This window comes from Diadema antillarum, unplaced genomic scaffold (genome assembly GCF_040938485.1).
Source record: "Diadema antillarum isolate AM-2024a unplaced genomic scaffold, OU_Dant_1.0 seq00000508_RagTag, whole genome shotgun sequence".
Taxonomy (NCBI): domain Eukaryota; kingdom Metazoa; phylum Echinodermata; class Echinoidea; order Diadematoida; family Diadematidae; genus Diadema; species Diadema antillarum.
Genome location: NW_027271463.1, coordinates 753448 through 769612, shown reverse-complemented (window position 1 = coordinate 769612; position 16165 = coordinate 753448). Strand labels below are relative to the sequence as shown.

At 38.8% G+C, this 16165-nt stretch overlaps 1 protein-coding gene across 1 annotated transcript; it reads left to right on the top strand.

Moving 5' to 3' along the window:
- Positions 1-1834: 1834 nt before the first annotated feature.
- Positions 1835-8140, top strand: LOC139734077 (pancreatic lipase-related protein 2-like). Its single transcript, XM_071644890.1, has 6 exons — positions 1835-1913; positions 4063-4349; positions 5071-5299; positions 5849-5973; positions 6530-6693; positions 8008-8140. Exons 1-6 carry the CDS (start codon positions 1835-1837, stop codon positions 8138-8140), a joined length of 1017 nt encoding a protein of 338 aa, XP_071500991.1.
- Positions 8141-16165: the final 8025 nt, after the last annotated feature.

The following is a 16165-nucleotide window of genomic DNA, read 5'->3' as shown; positions in this document are numbered from 1 at the left end:
ACTCATCTAAGAACTTAGTGAAAGAAGATCGAGTCCCAGGTGGCCTGTAGATAACGACAATATCGGTGCTGATGCTGTTTGATGTAACAGTACCTGACATCACTTCAAAGCTGTCATAGACAGAAGATGGTTTAACAATCACGTTCAGTTCATTGCGGTAAAGGAATCCAATGCCTCCACCTCGTCTACCAGGTCTGGGTCGGTGCTTGAAGATAAAGCCATCTGGACAGAAGTCAGTCACCACTGCATCATTACATGGAGTAAGCCATGTCTCACAGACGCATACTATGTCAAGGTGCTTATCTATGACAAAATCTTGAAATTCTGAAGATTTATTCCTGAGTGAGCGAGCATTAAGAACACCAAAATTCAACTTATTGTGCCTTGCTTCCACAGAAGAGGTTTCTTGGGAGAGACTAGTATAGATCTCTCGTTGGATAGTTGATGTTCATGCTGCTGCTGTCTTCTTCTCCTTCTGAAGCCCTTGCTTCCACGATGAGTCTTCCTTCTGTGATGAATACCCAAGGCTTTGATTCTGCTGAACAGTTCATCATGCAGTCTGGTGTAGAGCACACGTCGAAAAGGCTGTAAATCATGTAGAGTGGTACCAGTATATATAATACGCTGGTTATGCTTTGGAGCAAGGGGATAAACACTATCATGAGATCCATCATGAGGGTTTGATGGACCAGGGTTGGTGCTGACATCTCCAGATTTCAGAAGTAAGAGCTCAAAGGTGGCTGGAGAGTTTGCATATTATACAACACGTGTTCCATAGCATTTCTTCACATAGGTTGCCTTGGTATAGCCAGTGCACTGGCTGTGATGCTCTTTCAGGCAAGTCCCCTTGCACTGCAGCACAAAGAAGACAAAGAGAGTGAACTTGACCAGATCCATTGTTGACAGGAATGTTATTGACTAAGGCCTTTTGTATCCCAGGGAAGGTTGAGTGAGCAGGCTCTAATACTGAGAAAACATGGAGTACAGTGCCAATGCCTTGCAATGTAGCAAGGGCAAAACATCTTTCCACAAAATCTGAAGGTTGGAAGTGAATTCTTAATCCAAAAATCGTCCAGCAGGATCTATGACATACTAGTATATACTGACATGTGGCAGAGTCAAATGAAGACAGACACGATGAAATACAGCAAGAGCGAAAAAAAAATGATAAAAACAGCCAGCGAGTTCGACATTACAACACTGAACTCAATGTGTCGGTATTGTGGGCCTTGTTTCATTTATGTTGGACTCATGGGCTGTATGACATGTGGACTGTATGACTCGTGGGCTGTACGATTCGTTGTTGTCGAACTCGTGACGTGCATCCAATATTCGTTGTGTTAACAAGAGGGCAAGCTGTCTTACAGAATGTAAGGACAAGGTTTCATTGATAATAATATCTCCTTGCGAAATTAAGAGAATCAGAATGGGCCAATAAATTCAAATCATTTCCCTATCTCTAAAGAACATAAGGAAACAATGATACCAGTGTCAGGTGAGATGCGAAAAAGTCTTAGGAACACCAAGAGAAAGGAGCAATGAAGAGGATAAGAACTAGAAATAAATCAAGGAAAAGAAGAATAAGAAGAGGAGAAGGAGGAAGAGAAGAAGAAGAAGAAGAAGAAGACAAACAATAAGGAGGGAAGAAAGTGAAGATGGACTCGTAGTACATAAAGAGAAACACAATTGTGTTGGCTAATTGATTCATAAATATAAAAGACAATAGAATAATGGGCGCTGGCTAGATGAGCTGAATTTCTGCCTTGGATATCATATGCTAGTAATGTTATGAGAGTTTTGACATCACCACGGCACTATTTATGACACTGGCATGATGCACGTGCGATTCATGAGTCTCACCGGAGGTGTCTATATGGGGTCTAACGCAGAGCAGGTCCTCATCACCTTTGCCCGTGGGGGAAGATTGTACCAGCTATTACTGCGACAGGTGTAGAGCTCCCATCGTGTATATCGTCTGAAATTTATTTCACGTGTTACAATGGGTGCTTGTTATCACGATACATCGTAATTATAACAATAATAGCAGTTTAATTACCCCTAACCTTCTCTAATCCTCCCCCCCCCCCAGCTTTCTCCCTCCTACCCTCGTTAGTAGATACAACACGTGACGGTTACTAAATTCCAGCAGGGATGATTCAATAACAAAATAAATGGCTTTTAACATAAAACTGCACCTGGATGAATTTCCATTCATTTTCAAATGTCTACATAATCTATAATTGGTGTTTAGCATGTTGTGTTTTGAAATGTGTGAACAAATAATACAACATTCGACCATATGTCAGTAACAAGTCGAGGGAAGCGTAGGCCTACTTATCCTAGAAAAAATAACCGTATATGTAACTATTATTCTCAATTTTCCCTCTTTTTCCTGTGTTAGAATAATGTAATTTTCGGTGTGTTCATAACATAAGTTATGGAAGGTACAGCAACAAGCAAGCCTTCTCTTAGCATTTCTTTTTTTCGTGCCTTATATCTTAAACGAAGGAATTGCCAAGTATTGGCACTTTGTTCAATAGATAAGTTTCATAGATTTCTTTTATTGGGTCAAAGTGCGCAAAAGAAGATTGTCTATAAAATAGGATTAAGTTGCGACTTTATAGAGAGGTAACCGGATTGCAATGATACGAAGAGCATTTCTCGTCGTACCGGAGTAAACAATAAGCTGTAAGTACATTGCTTGTATTTCTCACAATTTTCGTTGCTTTTATTTCGCGCTTATGCATTCACTGAAGATCAGTTTAAATAAACGCATTCAGGTTGAAATTAATGTAATCATTGTCATTGTCGTATCATCATTATCCTGATACTTCTATTACCCTTTGGAGACTAAAGTTTCTATAAATACATTGAACAGTAATTCGTTTCTGACCCACTGAACTACAATAATGATAATAGTAGTAGTCGTAGTAGTAGTAGTAGTAGTGGTAATAATAATGATAAAGATAATACTAATAATGACAATAATAATAATAATAATGATAATAATAATGTCTTATTTATCCAGGGTATCCTCTTCAGCGCTGCCGCTGTTCTACCAGAGAGCCCTGTTATTATCATTACCCAAGCGTTGCCAGTACTATTACACCAGTGTCGAGGGAGACATCGTGGGTAAAGCATCTTATCCAAGGACGTAAGCACTGGGCGGTATTCGAACTCGTGTCCTCCGATCGGGAGCCGGGAGTCTTATCCACAATGCCACAGCGCCCCAACAACAATCACTAAAAAACAAGGGAACACCGGACATCAATCTGTTTATATGTGACGTGTTATTATCTGTAAAGTATTTGCTAATCTGGATTATGGATTATATATCACACACCGATAACGGAATCTATCTAAGGTATGGCCAAGCATGAAATGGACATGATGGGTGTGACTGATATGAGGGTATACTGTGAACACTCGGATGAGTGAACAGCTGTCAGAAAATATCTTCACACTCTTCACACCCGTATTTGCATTCATTACGGGATACCATCGAAGACAAGCGGTCAGGAAAACTGTAGGCCCTAAAGTACAGCTCTGTTCTTAGTTGCTGCTCTGTTGTACTCTAAAGATCTTCAGCAGCCAAAATTACACATCATCTACCATGATTCTCTTCCTCCTTGTATTGGTTTTCACACTCGGGCATCTTGGTAAGTATGGAGTTATGTATAGCAATACATTTATCTATAGTAAAGAGATGGAAACTTTATCATTGTTGTTGATATCACATTTTATTATTATTATCATTATTGAATCAAATTTGTAGTTCTTTGCTTGTTGGTCAAATAGTATGAACGTGTCTAAATCAGACGCAAAATGAGGTGTTCCTCAAGAAATACTTCCTTTCATCCTCCTTATTTTCAACCGACAGTCGATCTATCATTCTTTCCGTGATATATCGTTTTGCTTTTGCTTTGCTAGTCATTCTTGACTGTATTCATGAATTTACTTCTGTATCTATCATGTTTACTGTTGCCTTTAGAAAGCATTTGCCCAACATTAGCTTTCTTATGCAAACTATTAATGGCACATGTCATACATGGAATATTTTAGCCCACGCCGCTGAAATCTGCTACGATGGTCTCGGCTGTTTTACCGATGAGCTGGAGTGCCATCAGCCCGCCTTCCCGCCACAATCTCTGGAAGAAATCGATCTCCATTTCTACCTGTACTCTCGCCGAAACCGCTATACACCCTACGAACTCTTCCGAACTGATGTCGACAACATCCGAAACTCGAATTTTGATCCGCAGAAGAGAACGAAGATCTTAACCCATGGTTATCTTGGCAACTACGAAGAACAGATGTACGAAGACCTTAAAAATGCCTTCCTCGACAGGGTAAGCGTGTCTTATTTTCTCTTTCATCCTCCTTTTTACTTTGACACACCATTACGAATCGCGAACTATCATGAAAGGATTTTTAAAGGGCATGTTGCTTCTCAGTCTTTTGACACATTGCATTATACTCAAAGTCGATGTTTGATTCTCCCAAACTCAGACAAAAAATTTGGATGAAATACCATCCCCTTTTTTCGTTTCACACTACGAAACCGTCTTCTTGTCCTACACATACTGTGTTATGAAGTCAAAGCAAAGATCCCGAAACTTTACTGTACTTTTCTTATCAATCAACTAAACTGCTTGTCCGTATCCTTTTCATGCAGCGCTTGCCAATCATATGAATCTGGGTATGGAAGTGTATTCCGTGATATGACAGCAATCGAAAGATGGAAGGTTAGATTGTCATTCCGTCATGGAACCAATTATTTAAAAACTTTTGTTCTGCAAGTCGAATTATAATCACACAGTCCTCAAAGAAAATCATTACTATTCATAATTTACGATTACTAAGCATGTTTGTTTTTCAATACTTGCTTTCATCCTGCCTTAGTTCGCTTTCTATTATAGTTCTCATTCCTCTCTTAATACATGTTGATTTTCTTTCCCCTGTTCTCTTTTAGTCCCTTTTCCTTTTGTGTATCCTTTTCTTTTCTTTCCATCTTCTTCTACTCATCCTTTAATACTCACTGTGCATATCTATTTCTCTCCTACATTCCAGGAAGATGTTAACTTCATTTTGCTTGACTGGCGCGATGGTGCAGTCGGTCGCTACTCCGTGAGCATGCAGAACGCCCGCGTGGTCGGCCGCCAGACCGCCTCCCTCATCGAGACCTTCAACGTCGAGCTCGGGGCTTACTACAAGGACTTCCACGTGATCGGCTACAGCCTGGGCGGTCACGTCGCGGGCTACGTCGGCGAGATCATCCCCGGACTCGGCCGGATAACCGGTGAGAGTTTCAAAATTGAGTTATGCGACAGTGTGCAGCAGTGAGCTTTATAGTCCAGAAAGCAAGCTTGTTCCTGCCGAGCACATATTACGCACCGAACATTCTCTTCTCTATCGTGCCCATCTTAAAATCATCGTGGTTACCGCGCGTGAGAGAGTGCGTTCACGCAGGGAAAAAAAATCCCTCTGATATTCGTACGACACCAAACGAGTTAAGACCACGTATAAGGAACATGAAGGTTTATAATCTTAAAAAGACACATTGAATTTAAGTGTCAAAATTTGGGCTCATTATCAGCATTACATTGTATTTGTGCTTTTTTTTTTCTAAGAACCTATCCCAAGTTAAACAGACTCTTGACTGCACACAACCTGTAAATCCTATGAGATGTAGCGGTTCTATCAACTTACAAATTAATTATTTAACAATATAACATAATAATGGTGGCGGATGTCGAACTGGATTATATTGTGTATCGCACTTAACCTTGCTTAAGAGGAAACTATTACTGATGGGTTTATAAACTTAAGTATCATGTTTCTTCACAAGGCCTTGACCCTGCTGGACCAGGCTTTCAGTACACCGACGTGAAGGAGTGCAGGTTGGATGAGAGTGACGCGATGCTAGTTGACGTGATCCACTCTGGTGCGAAACTTACCGGAACGACTATTAGGGTAAGATGAGGAGAAGAACAGGGGCTTAGGCTTGCCATGTGCGAGGTGGTATTGTTTGTGGTTGCCTAAGGATTCGTGCCGTTTGTGACCAAGAACAAACTCACCGAGAAAATGTAATGAAATAATTATGAAGTAAACTGGATCTCAGGACAGCAATCAATCAAAATGTTGGCGATGGCGAAGGCGTTGGCAACCAATATGACGATCATGACGATCATTACGACGAATGACCACAGTCATCATTGTTTTTATATCATTCAATCTACATCTCCATTAATCATTGTTTTCACAGCAACTATCTCGATGATGACGACGAGGTTATTTGATAGCACGTTGAGAGTACATGAGCTAAGCTAAAACATCGTCCAATTTCTACCCCTATTTTGTTCCAACTCTCTGGCAAGTGTCTGGTGTTATTTCTATTTTCTTAAAGTAAGTTGAAGCCATCGGTAAATAGTTCGTACACTATACTGTGATATCGTGAGATGACAATCCATACACGGCTCTGGTAATATCTTCAAATACCTCAAATATTGTTGTTGGGTTTTTTCCATAGCTGGGACACATGGATTTCTATCCCAACGGAGGTGAGCAGCAGCCGGGATGCGGTGTGGACGTGACGTCAAACTGCAGTCACGAGCGATCTCGCCAGTTCCTCCTCGAGAGTCTTACCTCGACGGACTGCCAGTTCACCTCCTACCCGTGTGACAGCTGGAACAGGTACGAGAACGAACTCCAAAGTTTATTTTTGTCTCGTTCCTTGTTTTTTTTTTCTGATACGGATTCACAGACAATTCCATGTCCTACTTTCCATTTATGTCTCTATCTCATACTATGACACCACCACTACGATTAGGGAATACCAAGTTTTCATGAACACACAAACGAAATGCATAAGTTTAGTTTCTAACTTTTTTTGGTGAGATAATGAGAAATCTCTTATAAAATGTGACAGTGCATATAATTTTAGTAAAAACACGTTTATTTGAGGAACATGTGTTTTGAAATCGCTGAAATATCCAAAACAAAATGATGCTAATTAGGATCGCTTTGTTTTACTTTGTATTTTGGCTATCTCAGGGAGTTCAAAACCGATTTTCATCAAATAAACTTTGAATTCCTCTTGGAATAGTATGCTCTGTAACATTTCATAAGTGGTTTCTTAGTACAATGTATCTCGCAAAAAGTTAAAAGCTCAATCCTCCTCTCCACCAATTGTACACCATCCCTTTAAGAAACATTGCAAACACATCTTGACCTCACCACAAGGGCAATATGGCTCTCCCTGCATCTTGTTCGTGCTTGAAGACTAAGAACAATAATAACGCAAACCATTCAATTTTACGGCGAGCAGGGGTCCTATATATCATATTAAAAATGAAAATAGATACATGTACAACGAAACGCTGTTCTTCTTCTTCAGGCAATATTGATCGAACCGAAGCAATAATGTGGCCTTCACAATGAGCTCCTGTATGGAGACAATTATTACTACGAGCTTCCTAGTCATGCTAGTGGAGACATTTTAAGTAGAATAGGTATAAATAGCATTGTTGTTGAGATCTGTAATATCGCTTGATTTATCAGTACTTGCTTGAGCAAATTATTTCTGACAGGGCCCCATTCTATTTTTGCATGAAACAACAACCCAATGAATGCGATGAATTTCATTTAACGCAGACTTTGTTCAGATAAAACTATCCGCTTTTCGGCAAATACTTACAAAATTAGTGAAAAGTCGAACCCACCATACAATACACTCACAAGCATCTGCTTTTATGTAGGCTCCCATCGCACACAATTTTGTTCACCCATCATAAATGTAATGCCCTTGAGATTGATTTCAATTAATTTTGTGTCATGTAAGCGTGATCAGTCTTTATACAGTGAATTTGTAATTCATGTGTTAATTTACATTGTCATGGGTGGATGTTGTAAATACAACACTGTATGATTTATGTGAAAACTTGATAAATGAAGTGAAATGAAATAGTGTTCATTCTCAACATAATTATTAGTGTCGTCGCATTCCAGGTACCGTCTCGGCGCGTGCACGTCGTGCGGCGAGGACGGGTGTCCGGTCATGGGGATTGATGCCGAGTTGACTCCAATGGATGGAACTTTCTATCTGGCGACTAACGCCCAATCTCCTTACTGCATCAACTAATGTCTTACATTGAGCTATCATCCATCAATGATCTTTTGAACGGTTACAGGAGACTCATGACCATATCAGGTATCTCTCATACACGGCAGCGCACCCAAAGCTGCGGAGTCATTGGGATATAGACATTATATCACAAAATCATACCTCAGGGAAACTTCAGTCTTTAAAGACTGGTTTTATGCTCAAATGCTCTGTGTTTGATATCAGCCAAAATCGGAGAAAGTGTCTCGCAGGATTATCTTTCCAAAAGTCATAGAATAAAATAAGATCATGTCACCTATAACCTCTCCGTCTTTGTCCATTTTGATAATGATGATGGTGATAACACTAAAATGCCGGCAATTAAGTACTTCTACTGCATTCTACAACTGTAACGACAACCAGGACAATAATTAATGACAAGAACTACCATGTTATTACATGTAGACTCCTACAGTGCTGTAGTTGCAATAAGGATTATATAGTAGCTGTGTGGAAGTTATCACTATACACTGAGCTACGTTTTTAGCACAACTAATGAAGGTATTTACGATGCAAATATTCAAGCAACAACAATGAACCCTGGATTGTTTTCTTTTTTCAGTTCTATTGAATTTAGTGTTTATTTGCATTTGACGTCAAGAGCTGCTATTTTTTTTTCTTTTTTTGGCACAGTAAACTTAACTTTAAACAAAAGGTGCACGGACTTTTTGTGTTTTTTTCCTGGTGGCAAATGTATTGAATTCGCTGCTCATGAGATTCTGAAATCCCTGTCAGCTTTTTACATTCCCCAGTGCGTTCACGCACACAGTGGACTAAGTTTCGTCGTGTATTTGAAGTTCAGAGTTCCCACAAGCGATTGTACTACCGAATTACACTACCAGCTGCTTTTAGTAATGACTTGATGGTAAACTAGAAGCTTCTCTACGATTTTAACAAACCATGGTGAACAATGCATCGTCTTTGAAGTTTTGTTTTGTTTTGTCTTGTTTTTGTTTTGTTTTGTTTTGTTTTTGACGAGGAGGGAGGGACCATCTACTCCATCTGAAAGAACAAAGTTCATGGCGAACGTCCATGACCTGGCCCATTTAACTGGGGCAACTACAGTTGAAATGTTTTATCTTCGAGGTGCCTGGCACTACGATAGAAACACAGATCACGTTTCTTCACCAGAATTGACCTTACTGTTCCTCAGTTCCTCAACCAGCTGAGGCTTAACAGTAGCGAGCTATAGATCTGCGACGCGAACGGTAAATGACATCGCTATTAGGTGTTCCCATTGTTCAACCCGCTAGGCTGCGTCGTCTTAGCGTCGCAGTTCTGAAGCTTGCTGATGTTTCAATCAATCAGAAAGGAGTAAGTTCAATTGTACATGTAGTAAAGCTCAGAATATAAAGCTCGTTGGCAGTTAATTTCGAGACACTCGTGCAAATCGGCGAAGAACGAACATGAAGGGTTGAGGACCTTGTCAGACATGAAAATGACTATCGAGCGATGTTCAAACTATATCCCACTCATCAAGAATGCTCATACAGACAAAAAAGAAAACAGAAAAAAGAAGGTAAACATGCATTAAAGGGAACGAAACCCAAAATATACAAATGGCACTAATGGATTAATTGAATGCAACACTACAATGACTGTATTAGTAGAACACATCAGGCATTGATGAGAATATCCGTTCAAAATTATTAATGAATGTTTCGGTGCACCAATCCCTGGATGAGAAGACTGATGTAATTTTCAACATATATACAGTGTATACGTAAAATAATAGAAAGAGAATTCCACGAAAATTCATTTTATTTTTAAAGTGAAAAGTACTCATTTCCTTGACTTGTTACTGACATACTGCTATGGGTAATATTTTTTCCTTGCTTTCTACAATGGACAAATAAAGTGTTTTTTTTTTCTTGTGCTAGAAAAGTGAAATATATCGATTTTTTTCATATTATTTTCAAAACATGGCGTCATAAAGTAATGTAGTCTTCCCATTCAGTGATGGCGGCACCGAAATTGTAACTTTTCAACGGATAGTCCGTTTTGCCTATAACTTTCACTGATGCGTTCTACTAATACTGCTGCATTCCCTCAATTCGCATTATTTGGATTTCTATGCAGTTTGTCATAGACATACGAATATAACATTCACTCCACCACACGGACTTTACCATCAACTTTAAGCGAATTTATTGCCAGAAATTTACCATTCCACTGAAATTCGAGATAATAACACTACTTAACTAGAGGCCAGTGATTCAAAGTTACATATATCTCATATCATCTTTTACTCCATATAATCATTCATATTTTTATCCTCCACAACATTCTTTACAATGCAATGATAAAAAACAAAAAAACAAAAAAGCACCACTCAATACGACAAAACAGCCGTCAACACATAATGACATTAGTGCTGGTAGTCAGACAATAAAATTCGGGACTTTTCTCTCAAGGAAGAGCACCACTTGACGTAATACACCGAGTAAACAAAATTATGCTTAATGAATTATTAGAATTCAAATGGTTTACAGAACTGTGCAAATGATTATTCAATACGTGTAAACAACTGAAGTAGATGATCATCCAACCCGTTTATATAATTATGAATTCAGTCTCGCACACGCCATCATTCTTATTTTCTGCTCATCAACCAAGCAAATGTGTGATTTCTGCCGCTGAGGAATGTTCACTGGATCATGATACCGGGGCTCTGTTTCATAAAGCTGTGCGTAAAGTGAGGCATGACTTTACGAACGACTGGAATATGAAGTGCCAATATAATATGTGCCTATTTTCTTCTTTTTTTTTTCCTTTTCACATGTTAACAAAGTATGACTGTATGTCAATATTTCATCTTCATTGGGGCAAAAATACACTTTCCACTAAAAACGTGTGTTAGCACGTACGAATAGTCATTAATATCTGCAAATTTTAACTTTAGCTACTGAAATAAACAATGATTAGGAAACCCACTTGGCTTGCCATATTTAAGTAGTTCCTAAAGTAGTGCGTAACTTTACGAACAGCTTTATGAAACAGGGCCCAGTACTGTATTGTACTTCTCTGTTCACTTATTAGCCAAAACACAACTAATACCATGTATACCTTTCCATAAGTAGAATACATAACCAAAGTTGCTTTAAATGAGATGTCTACACGAGCGTCAATCAATCAGTTAATTCAATAATCACTTTTGGACACTATCCCTTCCCCCTCTGCCAAGGATTTAAGATGCCAACACAAAGCACTGACATTGTCACAAAAATGTAGCTGCTATCATCAGATTACAGGCAATAAACAAATTCGAGTCTATCATATTTGACAGTTGCTTGGTAACCAGTGATGGGAACCATCTCATAACGGTCCAAACTTTTTGGGGTGATGAGATGGGGAACCGATGTTCCGTGATGCACCAGTTTGGTCTAAGGTGGAGCTTTATGATGATAACATCTTCCGTACTATAACGTGTCTGCTTTCATACCAGATATACACATACGATTTCCCCCTTTAATTGCTACTCTTACCCCGTGGACATACTCAACTTTATTCCTTCTTCTTTTTTCTTTTTTTGATTTATCACTACAATTGAGTGTGCTGTGCTCGAAGAGGAAAATCACAAATAAATGGATGTGCCAGTATTTGATACGATGTGTGCACAATAAAGACAAACAAGGTGGAAGTTTCTATCATTTCACACACAAGTCACAAGTTCAGGATGGAGATATAATGGTAGATGTACAACAATCCTGCACCAGCTCTTGATGAGGTGTGGGTGCATTGATTCACATTGAAAAGATAATATTTAGTATGTGAACACCCCATTCACACTCACAAAGTGTATTATCTATACACTGTACAGTGTTTATCTATTCTCACAATGGTGGCAAGGACATTCGGTACTAATAAGCCATAACAATGGGTGTATATACATGTATATCATTATATAGTTAATAATTACTCTGTTTATGCTTTTGAATTATTGGTATGATACACATGCAATGCAGCATTTTAGCATAGATAATATCACTGGACAACTATTCAAATATGCATACTATAATTCACGTGATACATAGTACATCAGAAATTATTTGAATTCCCTGAAGCAATGAATGTGCACACATAGCACTCTAACTCAACATCCAATGGAACAGCACACATTTCGTCATGATTGTACAAAGTACATTTACGATGCTATGAAATTCGGATTCCCTCAGACAAATTAACTAACACGTCACAATATTGGCACAATCCTGACCTCAAGATTAACAGTGTCAGATCTGCATATGAACAGGGCGATCTAAATTTTTCTGGTCTCTTATTTTGTTTGGGACAGAACAAATTTATGAAAGTAACGGCATCAACAAAACCAACTGCAATCACACAAATCAGTCAAACAACAAAATGCATTTCCAGGAGAAAAAAGAAAAAAAAAAGAATACACAATAACTGATTCATGATTCAAGCACTGCATATCAGCAACTTAGCAACATACAGTACATGAAACATGTTGAGAAATAATAGGAGGAAGAGCTAAATTAAGCAATTTGTCAATATTATAGGACAAGTTCATCTTCATAGACATGTGGGTTGAGTGAATGCAGCAATATTAGTAGAACACATCAATGAGAGTTTGAGGAAAATCAGACAATCCATTCAAAAGTTATGAATTTTTGAAGTTTCTGCTCAGTCACGGCTGGATGAGACGACTACTATAGCTTGTGATGTCATATGAGTACAACTATATAAAGAAAGTATAAAGAAAATTCAAGATATTCTCACTTTTCTCACATAATAAATGAACACTCAACTTCTCTCTTTCAGAAGTCAGGGGGAATAATATTACCCCTAACATAAGTCAGTAACAAGTCGAGGAAATGTGCACTTTATTCAAAAAGCCAAGTTTTGCGAAATTCTCTTCTCATTTTCCTTATATCGTTGTACGCATGTGGCATCATACACTGTAGTAGTCTTCTCCTCCAGCATTGATTGCACAGATATTTAAAAAATTCATAACTGATTTTGAACGGATTGTTGGATTTTCCCAAACTTTCACTGACGTGTTCTATTAACATTCTTGCCTTTCTGCCACTCATTCTGCCACTCAATCCACATGTATATGAAGGTGAACTTGTCCTTTAACATTTTCTGCCTTTTCTCAAAAGTAAGAGCAAATTTCATTAAGCACCCATAGTTCACAGCAACCATGATTTTGGAGTCCTGGATAAACACGTTTGCATATTGTTCACAAGTGAAATCATTGTATGACAACAGAAGCATATCCCCTCCCCCCCCCCCCCCCTTGTCAACCTGGCAGTACCTTACATCTGATTTTTCCAAGGTGGTGCAAGTTGTGAAATACTTTTGCTTTCAGAGCTTCAATTATTCAGCCATTAGTACATTGACCAAAGGAGACATGACCATATATCTCCTGTTCTCTGCTCACTCCATTGGCTACCGGTCCATTCTCGCATTACTTTCAAGATCCTACTTGTGACGTACAAAATCACATGTAATCTTGCACCCACGTATCTTCAAAACCTTGTCTCTCTTTGCTCCCCCCTTTTGCCAGACCCCTCTGTTCATCTTCCTGTACTCTCCAATTACTTCATGGCTCACGTACAAAAACCCGTTATGGCGACCAAGCCTTCTCCTCCATTGCCCCCACTCTTTGTAATAAACTCCCTCTACATATTCAGAATGCCTCTTCTATTGAATCATTTAAAATCCTTCTTAAAACTCATCTGTTGAACCCGTTGTATTTTTTTTTCTTTTGGAGGCACACACAGTGAGTCATTAATTAATGTATCACTGAATCACATGTATTTTTTTTTTCTTCTTCTTCTCTCGTGACTGTAATTTTGGTTTTGCATTGCCCTAATGTTATTGTGTCTTCTAGTCTTTTTGTATGAATAGCACCAGTGCGCTTTATAGAAACACCAGTATAAAGTGCCAAATTACAGTGGACTCGTGTCATAATGAAGTCCTCAGGACTAACGGTTTTCTTTTATTATTTTGAAATTGAGTTACATCCGAACAGTAAAGTAGGTGAAGGTACGTATATACATGTATACGATAATTTGGGGAACTGAATTTTTACTTCATTGTAATGAGAATTTCGTTAAAACCATGTTTGTTATAACAGGAGTGCACTGTATAACAACAGACTGTAACATCATCACTGCTGTACTCCACATGTAAAAAGCCTGAATTGGAATCATCATGCCCAGCGTGCACAGAGTAAAGTAATAGTCTGAGAGCTGGCTGCTGGTCAATTTACCCCATCAAGCCCAAAAGGTTTGACCCCTCATAGTTGCTGGGGCCACCCTCCTCATTGAAAAAATGCGCGTCAGCCTGGTCCCTGAGGGCGGGTTCGGCCCCCAGGGACCCCCCGAAAAGGCCCTCCGGCGGGTGTAATTTACCCCATGGAGCCCATGGACCAAACTTGGCCTAAATGAATGTCCTATGGGTGTACAAAATTAAAAAATAAAAACTGACAAAATATCTGGTCGGGAAAGGGGTTGCCAGACCACTTGTTTGGATGCATAAAACCTTGTTTTCGGTCAAGGAGTCTGCGCCAAGACTACACTGTCCCATAGGTCCTGTACTGTAGCGTCTCCCACCAGTCTCCAGTTAGTGCATGTAGTAGTCTTGGCGCAGACTCCTTTACGCCCAACAAGGGTTTGTGCCTGCAAACTACCCGCTGTACCCTGGGAACCAGGGGAGTTTGCATGCACAATTTGACCACACACACACACGCACACACGCACACACGCACACACGCACACACACACACACACACACACACAATGTTCACACATTACTCTATTGTATATACCATAACACTAAACATGTTATAAGTGTAGGTTTCTCAGTAATACAGCCATAATACCTGGCACACAATTAATGTCAGACCTATAAGATGTTCACACCTTTTGAAGTTTTACATTGATACTATCAGTGAACCTTCAAGCAGGTACACTGAGGAAATTTTGAAATTTGTGTGAAATTGTATTGTGTTTTACTGGCCACACAACCTGCTTATTCTCTGTTATGTATCCACCTTATAAGAAAACAATATATATATATATATATATATATATATATATTATATATATATATATATTATATATACACGCATGTATGAGTAGACTTCAGTTATATATGCCTCAAATCATGCATCATACTGTATGATAGACTAAAATATGAAATTATGTTTGATGTTTGTATGAACAAACATGCCAAATACTGTTCAGTTCAGGAATCATAGCCTGCGACTGTAACAGGCATGTGCAATGCTTATCAGGCCTACATTATGTAAATTATGTAAGCTTTAGTCTTCCACAGAGTGCAATGGATGGCTTGATGTGTAATTGCCAGTTTTGAATGGCAATTAAATCATAAACATGAACTACATTGTAACTGTACATGGTATATTACACCCTGAAAGTATTACCTTTTTTTTGGGGGGGGGGGAAGGAAGGGGAGGTAGACAAAGTAGGACCTATCTCATAAATGAGGAGTTGACAAAAATTCTGATATAAAAGAGAACACAAGAACACAACATGTAAATGCTCTCAACGTGCATAATATTGTTAAAGAAAAGAGATTAAGCGAACATTTCATTTAGCTGTTAATTTTGTGTTTCAACATTGTATGTGTATGTCCAGGGTTAATGGCAATCATACTATATATATGGTGTGCTGTTTGCAGTATGTGACACCATAGGTTGAGTTTTGTTTGTGTGGGGCTGGGGAACTAAAGATGAAGTATCTCCAGAAATAAGGAGTTGACAAACATGCTGATATAAAGAGACCACAAGACCAAGTTGATACTCTCAGCCTATATGCTATATAAAAAGAGAGCTATTTAGCTGATGATTTGATGTTTCAGCTTAGTCACGGTCTACTGGTCACGGTCAATTGCAGTGTTTGCAGTATGTGACACCATTTGTGTGGGGCTTAGAACTACTATGAATAAAAAGTATCTCCAGAAATTAGAATTTGACCAAAAAAAAAAGTGCTGAAGATATAAAGAGAACACAAG